This window comes from Phodopus roborovskii, unplaced genomic scaffold (assembly GCF_943737965.1).
Source record: "Phodopus roborovskii unplaced genomic scaffold, PHOROB, whole genome shotgun sequence".
NCBI lineage: Eukaryota > Metazoa > Chordata > Mammalia > Rodentia > Cricetidae > Phodopus > Phodopus roborovskii.
In genome coordinates, this window is record NW_026125444.1 from 14,987,252 (window position 1) to 14,998,846 (window position 11,595).

Genomic DNA, 11,595 nt, shown 5'->3' on the forward strand with positions numbered 1-11,595 from the left:
CAGCCAGATCTTAGACTATAACACTCTGAAGCATTTAAACCCACTTCAGAAACTTCTAGAAATAAAAGGCTTTCTGACCTCGGCTCCCAGGAACTACATCCACGAGTTCCCCTTTCCCCTGAACTCCAAGCAACCCCCAGTTCTAACTGGTCTCCAGACAGTGTCCTGGTGTCCTACTGTCCTTGGGGTTAACCAAGGCATTTGATCTACTTAAATGTTCCCCCTCCCATTGCAACTAACGACACATTCTTACCATAGGACACGGATGGCTTTGCTCTTTAACTTTATTAACACTATGTATTTATTTTGGGCTTTTGCCTTCTGAGACCCAGTCTTGCTCTGTAGCCCTGGCTGGCCTGGGATTTATAAGAAATTCTCCTGCCTTACTCTTACAAATGCTAAAATCACAGGTATGCCTGGGCCACCATAAATGGCAGCCGAGAGCTGCCATTTATTGGTCACATTTGGCAGTGTCACCACACCTAAGGGTAGAAGTTGGAAAGTATAGAAGTTGTTTTTCGTGGCCACACATCTCCCTTGGGACTCGGGAGTGTCTTCAACTGGGAAAGAAAGAAAAATAAGACACTGGGAGCAAGTAACAGTCTCCACAACATGGCTGTGTGTGCTGATGTGTTTGTGTCTGTGTGTGTGCTTTTCATAAGCATGTTATATGCTGTTGGGGCAATCGGTTCTCACCTTGGCTTTGATCTTGGGAAGACCTGTAACCACTTCTTTCTGCAACCCCCATACCTGTCCTAGGAGCCTGGCCTCTCATCTCAGGCTTACTTACTCAGCAACAGCATTTCAATTCTATGTTTTCAAAGCACTGCAATTTATCGCCAGAATCCACTGGGGCATATTATCCATGCCGAGAGAGGGCTTGTAAAGCTGTTTGTCCATTTCAATACTTCAGGTGGCCATTATGTGAAAATAGCTATGATATGACCATAGTTAGTCAGGTAGTAAATTTTGTAAGGAAGGAGGGTATTGTCAACACATAAATCTTAGAAAGGAAGGCCACACACTCTCCTGCTACAGGGGAAAACTCACAAGCACCAGGCACCCCACTGGGATGCCCATGGGAGGTAGTGGGCCAATTGTATGCCTCGGAGTCAGCTGCAGGTGCTGTTGCCCAGAGCGTTTGCAAGTTCTGCCCAGTAATTGCAATAATTTTTAAATAGCTTTCATTTACTCCCTCAACCCTGAGACAGACACCAGCCAAGAAAGGCAGGGACACCCAGTGCCCGTGTTAGCTCCATTTTACTGGTAGGACCAGATACTTTGGGAAGTTAACTATCCTTCCTAGGGGCACCTAGAAACAAACAACCAACAATAATGAAAGGACCTACAGTTAAAGCCCGCGGTCTGACTAGTATACCTGGTTCCTTCATTGGGGTTTCAGGGAACCAGATGGGGGATATCAGCTAGCAGCCCTGCTGATCTGTGGAGAATATGTCCCCCGACTTCCAGTGGGTACCTGAAACTTGTGAGAAGGCTAAGCCGCTTATATGCATTTATTCATCTTATGCCTTGGAGCACAGGCCCACTCTGTGTTCTCCTTGAATTCCTCTCTCCTTGAATGTTTATGCCTCCTTTGATCACAGTTCCTGCTTTAGGGCCATTATTAAATTAAATAAAGGTTAATAGGAATACTCTGCGATTCTATGACAGTTGTGCGGTAACCAAGAAGCTAGTAAGGGGCTCATGGGCGAGCAATGTATACAGTGTGTGCGCGCTGGGTGAGGGATTCCACATCCCAGGAGGCACGGGATGAGGCAGTACAATACTACTCTGCCCGGCACAATTGAGAGCTGGTGAATTATTCATTTCCGGAATTTTCTATTTAATATTTTAGGATCATAGATGACCAAGGATAACTAAAACCTTGCAAAGTGAAGTGTTGGATGGGGGCGGGGGATTGCTATATTTCAATCTGTCCTTCACACATCCCAGTGTGCTGTTCATCTTTCTGACTCTGGAAAAGTCGGCTCATCTTTCTGAGCTTCATTTGCTTTCTCTTCTGTAAAAGTCAGATTAAAAAGAGCATACCTCTAAGCAAGCACCATAAATAATATATAAGCAGTGCGCTCATTTTTGCTGTACTGCCAGAAGGTGAGTTATACGAATATCACCACCGATGGATGGCCGTGCATTACCTGTACCCACCAAGACCCAGATGAGGAAGAACACGAAAAGGAAAAGTCAGTTTTTCTGACGTCTCCACACTCTTCATCCTAATGCTTACAGATATCGTTATTCTTCAAGCTCACACACACCCCCTTAGCATGGATCACTGGCTACAGACTTGCATACATTTCACTCTATTACTTTGCCTCATGCATCTCATCAAACCTGTGTTTCTTAATCAAGGATCTGCACAGTGTTAATCTAAAAACTCAGGGCTCCATGACTGAAATCCCCAGCATTCGAAGTGAATGTGCTGTGTTCTCTCCTGCCTGCGTGCCTTTGCACTTCTGATCTCGTGGCCTCTGAGGGCAACTGTGTTCTACTCTCCCAGCCCCTTCTCGGTCTTCAACACTCCCAAGGCAACCTCCTCTGGGCTCCTGTGATGTCTCACACTTGTCTTCTTGAGACGCTCCATCTTCCTGCATTGAAACAGCCTACTTTCTTGTCTGTCCCTCCTGCTACACGGAGGCACTGGAGGGTGGGAAGTATCTTCTGCCCTTGGTGGAGAAATGCTGCTTGGATTTAGGTTCCTGCTGGGAGAGGGAGGAACTTATAAATCAGCAATGAAGGCCATAATAGACCGCAACAGTCTGCCGCCATGAGAGTAGCAGGAAGGGCCAGGCAGCACTGGGTACCTAATAATGGAGTAGAGAGGGGAACACTCCACAGCTCCTCCAGCCCTTTCGTATGCATTAGCCAATTTGATCTTCCTAAGAGCTTGGAGATAGGTAGATTATAGGGAGAAAGGTGGAGTGTTGAGTGGTCATGTGATACACCTGAAGTTAGGCAGTGAGTAAACTACTACATTCAACCCAGACCTTAAGAGTTGGTTCTCTTTCCCTTGAAGTATACAACAACGCCTTCATTGTCATTATCACATCCATCTGACAAGTACTGCCCTATAATCTACAGGACACATTACTGTGGCTTTATTGACCTGTCAATAATGCTCCCAAAGGGATGCATTTCATTAATCCAGGTTCCATAATAAAGTGCCTTAACTTTGAGAGGAGGGTAGCTAGCCGAGGAAGAAAGCAAATCTATCTTATCCATCCACATCCGACAGCACGTTGGCAACTGGGCCGATGGATAGATTTACACTGGGCTCTTGAAAAATGTCATTCCTTCTGTTTGCAGGTCCAAGAAGATCCCAGGAAGGAAAATGTGCTGGAGACCCCTGTGCCGGTTCCTGTGGCTTTGGTCCTATCTGTCCTATATTCAAGCTGTGCCAATCCAGAAAGTTCAGGATGACACCAAAACTCTCATCAAGACCATTGTCACCAGGATCAATGACATTTCACACACGGTAGGGAGACTCTGGGGGACAAAGGAGAGAGAAACATGTTGAGCACTTTCTGAAGGCCGGGCACATCCTGGAAGCTGAGAATTTATAAGCCTAGGGTGTCCATTCTTTGTGGTCATGGCTCTTGGCCCCTCTGCCTCCTGAAATCCAGAGCTGAGTGGTTCCAAGTCTAAATCCAGCATCCAGACTGGTTCTAATTCTAAGCCACTTTAAGGGATCTGACTTTGTCATATACTCCCTTTAAGAAGCTATAGATTCTGTGATATTATAAGGTCACCTATGTTCATTTTTACTCTGCCACAGGAACCCTGCCCACAGTGGTTAGCAGAGCATGTAAGACATACATCAGGGAGAACCGTGGTCCCCCCCCCATTCTACAGACCACCATCTCCCCTTCTCAGCCCTTTGTTTCTGTCTCTTATTTTCCTTCCCTCCCAGAACTTCTTCCCTGAATCCTAGTATCCAGGACCACAGGAAACCATAAAGGTCATAGTGTCCCATTGGCAGGTGGCCAGACCCCCAGCAGTTTCTCCACTGGGCAATCTCTACACAGGAGGGTCGTTGGGTTCTCACAGTTTTACCCACCGCTGTCCCTGCCTTTGCTCACCCTCATTTCAAAGTGGCACAGAAGAGCAATCTTCATCACCTTTCAAAAGCAGTCATCAGGCAGGCAGCACACGGGACGCCCAGCTACCCAAATGTGGGCAGCAACGAGAGAGGCCACTGGGGTGGGAAGGGCCCTCCCTGGAAACCAGATTCACTAGAGTGGGGAGGGAGGGCATGACCTCGACCCTCAGCAGGGAGAACTTCCTGAGAGTATGACTGGGGGGGACACAGATCTGATAAGGGTAGGAGGCTAGAGTGAGAATAAGGAAGAGAGCCATGATTGCTTCCTCACGGACATCATTTGGAGAAAGGGATAGAGACCAGCTCAGTGGCTCATCAGTCAGCTGAGCACAGCAGGTAAGGGCCTGGACCCAGAAGGTGAGGAAGGAAGGAGGCAGTCCCAGGCTCACAGACGTGATGGAGGGCTTTGCCCACCAATTCCCCTGCCATCTGCTGAATATCTGCTATTCCCCTTTCTCCTCTACAGCAGTCGGTGTCCGCCAAGCAGAGGGTCACTGGTTTGGACTTCATTCCTGGGCTCCACCCCATCCTGAGTTTGTCCAAGATGGACCAGACTCTGGCAGTCTACCAACAGATCCTCACCAGTCTGCCTTCCCGAAACATGGTGCAAATATCTAATGACCTGGAAAACCTCCGAGACCTTCTCCATCTGCTTGCCTTCTCCAAGGGCTGCTCCCTGCCTCAGACCAGCGAGCTGCAGAAGCTAGAGAGCCTGGATGGTGTCCTGGAAGCCTCACTCTACTCCACGGAGGTGGTGGCTCTGAGCAGGCTGCAGGGCGCGCTGCAGGACATTCTGCAACAGCTGGACCTTAGCCCTGAGTGCTGAGGTTTCAAGGACCACCAGCCTCCCAAGGACCATGTTGAGGGAAGAAACCTTGGCTTCCACGCGTCTCCAGGAGAGGAGAGCCAGGTCTCTGTCCACGTCTCTCACTCTTCTAGGCCACACTTCTGAAGGCATGACTCCACAACGCTTGACTAAAGATAGACACACCATTCCATGAGCACTAGGAGGGGCCGGTCTGCAAAGGTGATTCTCGCTCTCTCGCCCAGCTCTTGGGCAAGTAGAGATAAGAAGCATCCTGTCCCCTCCCTGTCCTCCCCCTCCCCCTCTTGGTACATGCTTCACTGTGGCCCAGGGGATGTGAAGAAGGGGCGGGTAGAGCCTTTGGATCGTCTCAGTGTCTCCCGGAGAGCACCATGAAGGCTGCAGCCACACAGCTGGAAAAGCGCATGCTGGAAGCACTTATTTATTTATCCTGTATTTTAACTTTGGATGGGTCTGAAGCAAAGCATTGGCTTTTTCAGGCTTTGGGGTCAGTCAGGGATAGGGAGGCTCCTGGGGTGCTGCTTTTAACCCCAGTGGATGGGTCTGCCTGAGGTTAAACCCATTTTGGTGTTGGGCTGGCCTGAGCAAAAAAGCCAGGCAAGGTGGCTCTCAAGTCTGTCCTCTGGTGACTGGTTTCGTTTCTATTGTGACTGACTTTATGCAAACACCTTTGCAGTGGCATTCTTGGCCTGGAGCATAGGTTAGGTTATTATAGAGAGAAGATGAATGTTGTCAAGTATAATATGTATCTTTGTGCACCTGGGGGTAGGGGGATGTGTTTGAGGGAGGGAGAAGGACTCAGAATGTGTGAATAGCATATATGTGGTAGACTTTTCTGGAAGGGTGAGGCAGTCCCCTCACCTTCAGCAACCACCTAGTGTGGTTTTTATGAAAAGAATGGTTTGGAGTGCACCAGGCACCCTTGGGGAGGGGCGGGGGCTAAAGGCACAGGCCATTTCATTGGTACATTGCTGAGCTCGGGGAGTGAGGGTCCCACAGTCGAGACAGTGATCCCCAAGAAAAGAGTGCCTGGTGTGGCCCTCCAAGTTGTTCAGGTTGATCCCTGGTAGGAATCTGCACATCAGTACGTGGTTCTCATCTGATTGGTTCATCCGAAGTAAAACCATGTTTCCCACCCATTCTGTGGGGGAGTTTTGTTCCAGTGGGAATGAGATCATTGAGCTGATGGTCCTGAGTCCTGAGCCAGCCCTGCTGAGGAAGTGCCAGGGCCCCAGGCCAGGCCACCAGAATTGCCCTTGGGGCTGAAGGCCACACCGATGAAAATCGAAGGGGCTTGGGTTTTCCCACCACCCTGCACCCTTAAGTCACCAGCACACTGTGGGTGGTGGATCAATGCAAGGAAACTTGATCGAAAGCAATACACTTTAAGACTGAGCACTTCTTCGTGCTCAGCCCTGACTGGTGCTGTGGGCTAAAGAAGCTCACCAAATAAAGACAAACCTCAGGGGCTCGTGTCCCTGTGGTAAGACCCTAACTCACCGGTGTGCCAAGGCGGATACGTCACTCCCGCAGCGCCACATAGCTGAGAGCACAATGCCGTCTTCGGTGGCTGGGAAGCAGCCTGGCGAGGGTGACAGTGCCCAGGGTAACCCGGCTTGCACTCTGTATCATTTGCATACCTTTCAGGGCACATTAGCATCCACTACTATTGTATCACATCCTGTCCACATGGGGTAACTGGGGTCATTAAAATAAAATACAGGCTGAGGATCCCTGGGACTAGATGCCTGGGACGAGACAGTCTTGGATTTTAGAGTCTTTTCAGGTCTAGGTATCTTATTAATGAGATATCTTGCGGGTGGGGCCCAAGGATGAACATGGAATTCATTTATATTTCATAATGCCATATACACACAGCTTAAAGGTAATTTTATACAGTGTTTTTAAATAATGTTATGTGCATGGAAATAAGATTTCACGGTGTGGAGTTTTCTACTCGTGGCATCACTCAAAAAACATCGGGTTTTTGAAGCATTTTTGGATCTTGGATTTTCTGTTATAAGTTATTCAGACTATACTTAAAACTCTAATGGCAAACGGGTGGTAGGACCAGACTAGAGACTGGGTCCTCAGGCCCGAAAATTGTCCTTCCAGCCAGGTGATGCACTAAAGGAACATGGTCAGGTTTGGGGACGCTGGATGGAAGAGAGGAGTTTGGAGTGGGCTTTTGAGGAGGTGAGGAATGTGAATTTCCTACTAGAAGGACGTTGTTTTATTGGAAGTTGGTATGTGGAGAGGTAAAGGTATGAATAGGGAGTAAAGGGGAAGGCGGACAAGAAAGAATGGAATGGAAAGGGAAATGTATGTTGGAAGGACTTTATGGGCCATAAAAGTGGATGTTGAAAGAATCCCATGTGCCACAGTCTGGAGCAGAGGCTAGTGTGGCTGGTGTCACACTATTCTGGGGTCCACGGTATGTCACTTTGGTCACCTCATCAAGCTGAAATGTCCTGAGCCTTTTGCTCAGAAAATCTGGCACTGTGGCTTATTCCCAGATTGTGAAACTTCCCATATGCAAAAATGCTTGTTTTTTTTTTTTTGTTTTTGTTTTTGTTTTTTTATATGACAACAGCAAACTTTTATTTTGTGCAAACTTAAATAAATTAACAATGGCTCTCTGCTTTGCGTTTCTGTCTCCTGTTGTGGAGGGGCTTCAAGGGAGCTGTTTGTGTGTGACAGGGCAAGGCCTGGCTGGCGTCCAGCCATCACCGGGGTCAGCTCCACCCGGGCTTGGCCACAGCCAGCCGCCAGTTATTCAGGCGAAAGGATTATCCTAAAGCCCAGGGCTGGTCAAGGAGCACATTCTACACCAGAGGCTGTACACTCCTGCAGAGCAGTCTTGAGAAGTACTGGGTCCTTTTTAAAAATCAGTTCAAAGTATCACCGACAAATGGCCAAGCAAATAATCAAATGAAAACCACCCGAAATAACAACAGACCAGCCAACTGCACATAGCAGGAAAGATGAACCTAGCTCTTGATAGCCACAGAACAACGGTCCCTTCAGCCCACTCAGGACCTGACCTGCTCAGCTCCTGTCCAGAGGGACTGTGGGGCCGGCTACCAAAGACTATCATTTTCATGGCAACTCAAAAGACCATTTCCCTACCAAAAAGATCACTGGTGTCTCTGGAGATGAACTGCTGAGAAAGACCCCACAAAACCCAAAGTTAAGTGAACTTTCCTTCTTTGCCATCACAATTAGCAGCAGGCTAGGTTGACAGTTGTCTTCTGGGGAGTAGAGGGGTGTCAGCTGCTACAACAGAGGACCATGGGCCGGGAGGTGTGAACAATGGACATTTTCTTTCCATAATTCTAGGGACTAGATGTCAAAGACAAGACCTAACATGGTCAGATCTAGCAAAGGCCATCTTACAAACTGGAACTGTCTTTTTTTTGTTGTTGTTGTTGTTTTTTGAGACACGGTTTCTCTGTGTGTAGCTCTGGCAGTTGCTTTGTAGACCAGGCTGGCCTCAGACTTACAGAGATCCCCCTGCCTCTGCCTCCTGTGAGTTGGGATTAAAAGCATGTGCCACCGCTGCCCGGCTGTAGCTGCCATCTTATTGTGATACCCTCACACAATAGAGACAGAGGAAGGGATGTAGTGGGATGTTCACCCCGCCTGCTCCTGTTGCACTGACCACATCCACTGGGGGTGGGGACAGAGATACACATGGCCTGGGAGGACTGGGTCTGGGGTCAGGGGAGGGAGCAGAGCAGTGGAGAGGCCGCCACCTGGGTGAGACCTGATTCCCTGGATCCCGTGGAAATCTATATCCCACTTCTGACACCATGAGGATAGGGGAAACAGGCTGATGGATGTTTATTTAGGGAGAAATCCTTACAACAGAAACAGATGACCGCCGGCAGGTTCCCGTCCCAAGGATGCCTCCGGATGCTATCTGTCTCTGACCAGCAGCAAGAGAGGGCCTGCTGGGGCCCCCAACCCCAGACCTAGATCTCCCAAGTCACGTCTGCACCTGTCCCCACCCCCAATAGGCTTGGTCAGTGCAACAGGTGTTGGCAGAATGAACATCTCACTACAGAAGAGGCCTCTGAGGAAGTTCCTTCTATAACAATACTAGTTCCACACATAGGCCTCTCGTGAACCAGTCACTCTGTCAGAACTCACCTAACACCATCAGCTTGAGGGTTAGGAATTCAATACATGAGTTTGGGGAGACACCCCCAGTCCATGTGCTTGTATATAACTTAAGGGAGGGGATGGGACCCCAATCTCCCCAATAAAGACAGACCACAGAGGGTAGCAGAGATGTGGCTTCAGCCTTCTTGACTTGTATGAGAGTTCAGGGATGTGGCCGCACAGTTTGGAATCCTTTATCTACTACTAGTGTCTAAAGCCCAAGGCAAACCACCTTAAGAAGAGAGGCATTGCCTTGAAGACAGAATTTCTGGTCCCGCCTGGTCCCAGAGCCATTTAGCCCCAAATAAACACACAGAGACTTATATTACTTATCAACTGTTTGGCCAATGGCTCAGGCTTCTTATTGGCTAGCTCTCTCTCAATTACTAATCCATGTCTATTAAACTATGTATTGTCACAAGGCTGTGGCTTACCTGTAAAGTTCTGGCATGTTATTCCTTCGGCAGCTACAAGGTATCTTGCTCTGGCAACTCTCCTCTCTCTCTGTGTTCCTCTTCCCAGAATTCTCCTCATCCAGTAGCCCCGCCTAGACTTCCTGCCTGGCTACCGGCTAATCAGCATTTATTCTTCAACCATTAAGAGAAACATATGTTCACAGAATACAGAAGGACATCCCCCATCAGTGCATCTCAGATAAGAAATCCAGGCCTACGGCTGTCTCCAACACTTTCCCCTAAACTTCTGTCTTCCTCCAGCAGCCTCATTCTCCCCCGGGGAGTGGTGAAGATGGCCTTCAGCATCCCCAGGCTCATGGAGTCCTTGGTGCCCATCATGGCAGGAGATGGGCATCTTTCTCATTCAAAGGTGCCAGTGAACACTATAAGGAGGTCTCTTTAGCCAGGCTTGAGTCACATGATCACCTTGTTACTAAGGACAGGGAAGCCCCATGGGAACAGCATTGTCTGAGAGCACAGGTCCCACTACATAATTCACAGACAAACAGATGAATGGATGAGTGAAACAATTTGGTTTTTTTTTTTAAAGACAAAACAGAAAACCTTCCTGCTATAGCTTTTCAAACTCTCTCAAGTTCCATTGTGTGTGTGTGTGGCTTGGCTAGGGAAATTCTGGACCTGAGCCTCCCACTCCTGGGAGTCTCTGCTGCAGCCACCTGTCATTTTACACCCCAGGAGCCACACCTGGGGTGTGCATTCAGCAACAAGGCCTAAAGCCACCGTCCCCCCACAAACGCTCTCGGAAGAAAAGGTCATTGGAGTTTCTAGGTCATCATCCCGTGGATTCCTGGAGGTGACATCTCAGAGGGGAAAGGCGTCCGGACAGCAGAATGGCAGTGTTTAGGTGGCACTGCCTGAGGGTATAAAGCTAAGTTCTTGTCCCCAGAGGCCTAGAAAGGTTCAGGCATTCCCTGTCAGCCTAGGATACGGATAGGGACCTGGAGATGATGCCTCGGATGCCTTGGTGGCTGGGACAGGCTAAGGCCATCTTGTTTCTGAGCAGCCATTGAGTCCAAAAGGCCCAACAGAGGGGGCTTGGGAAAACTGTCCTCACTAAAAGGGCAAAGGCCTGGAGATATTGTCCCGTCCTGTGTGATGGCACTGCCCAGTCCCCTTTGAAATCTCCTTTCTGATACTTTTCCACCCTTGGGCCTTGTTGTGGTCTGAATGAGACGTGTCCCACACAACCTTGGGCACTCAAACATTCCATCCCCAGCTGGTGGTACTGTCTGGGGAGGTTTACGTGGTGCAGCCTGCTGGAGAAAATATGTCAGTGGAGACAGGTTTTAAAGCATAAAGCCTTACCATTTCCAGTTGGGGCCGTTCCAGATGTACGTTCTCCACTTCCTGTTCCTGTTGCTGCTACACCTCCAAACTTCCACCATGGATCCTTATCCCTTTGGAATTGTAAGCCAAAATAAAGTCTCTTCCTTAAATTGTCTTTGGTTATGGTGTTTTTATCGTAGCAACAGAAAAGTGAGAACACAGGCATCTATTGCTACTCTCTCTGTATATCTCCCCCAAGGCAATAGCTCACACCTGCCAAACATGTGGCAGAGACTACAAACAGCTTTGGCTGCAAAGAACCTCCACAGTTAGGCTTCTGTCCTTGCCACGTCTAGTGAGAAAAGGCCATACTGATTGAGCAGTACCTTGCAGAAGATTCGATCCTGAAAGTTTTCAGGTTTTTGCATAGAAGCAAGTGACCATCTTCCAAAAGAAGTTTAGGACAATTCGCTTCAAGCTTTTTTTTGGGGGGGGGCTGGTTTGTTTTTATGACATGGAGTCTCTCTGTGTAACCCTGGTTGTACTAGAACTGGTATGTAGACCAAGCTGGCCTGGAACTCACAGGGATCTACTTGCCTCTGCCTCCCAACAGTTGAGATTAAAGACGTGCACCGCCATGCCCAACTTGACTCCAGACTTGTTAACATCCAAGTCTACTGATGTCCGTCTACACATATTCACCAGGGTTCCCAATACATTATCATTCTCAGCCCCGCAGGGTCCCT

General features: G+C 48.7%; 1 protein-coding gene across 1 annotated transcript; it reads left to right on the forward strand.

The window, feature by feature from the left end:
* The first annotated feature begins 3,293 nt into the window (after positions 1 to 3,293).
* Positions 3,294 to 5,026, forward strand: Lep (leptin). Its single transcript, XM_051175915.1, has 2 exons — positions 3,294 to 3,493; positions 4,584 to 5,026. Exons 1-2 carry the CDS (start codon positions 3,350 to 3,352, stop codon positions 4,941 to 4,943), a joined length of 504 nt encoding a protein of 167 aa, XP_051031872.1. The 5' UTR covers positions 3,294 to 3,349; the 3' UTR covers positions 4,944 to 5,026.
* The last annotated feature ends 6,569 nt before the right edge of the window (positions 5,027 to 11,595 follow it).

Coding starts and splice junctions, on each gene's coding strand:
- Lep (XM_051175915.1), top strand. CDS start 3,350: ATGTGCTGGAGACCCCTGTGCCGGTTCCTGTGGCTTTGGTCCTATCTG. Junction 3,494..4,583: donor TCAATGACATTTCACACACG/GTAGGGAGACTC, acceptor TCTCCTCTACAG/CAGTCGGTGTCCGCCAAGCA.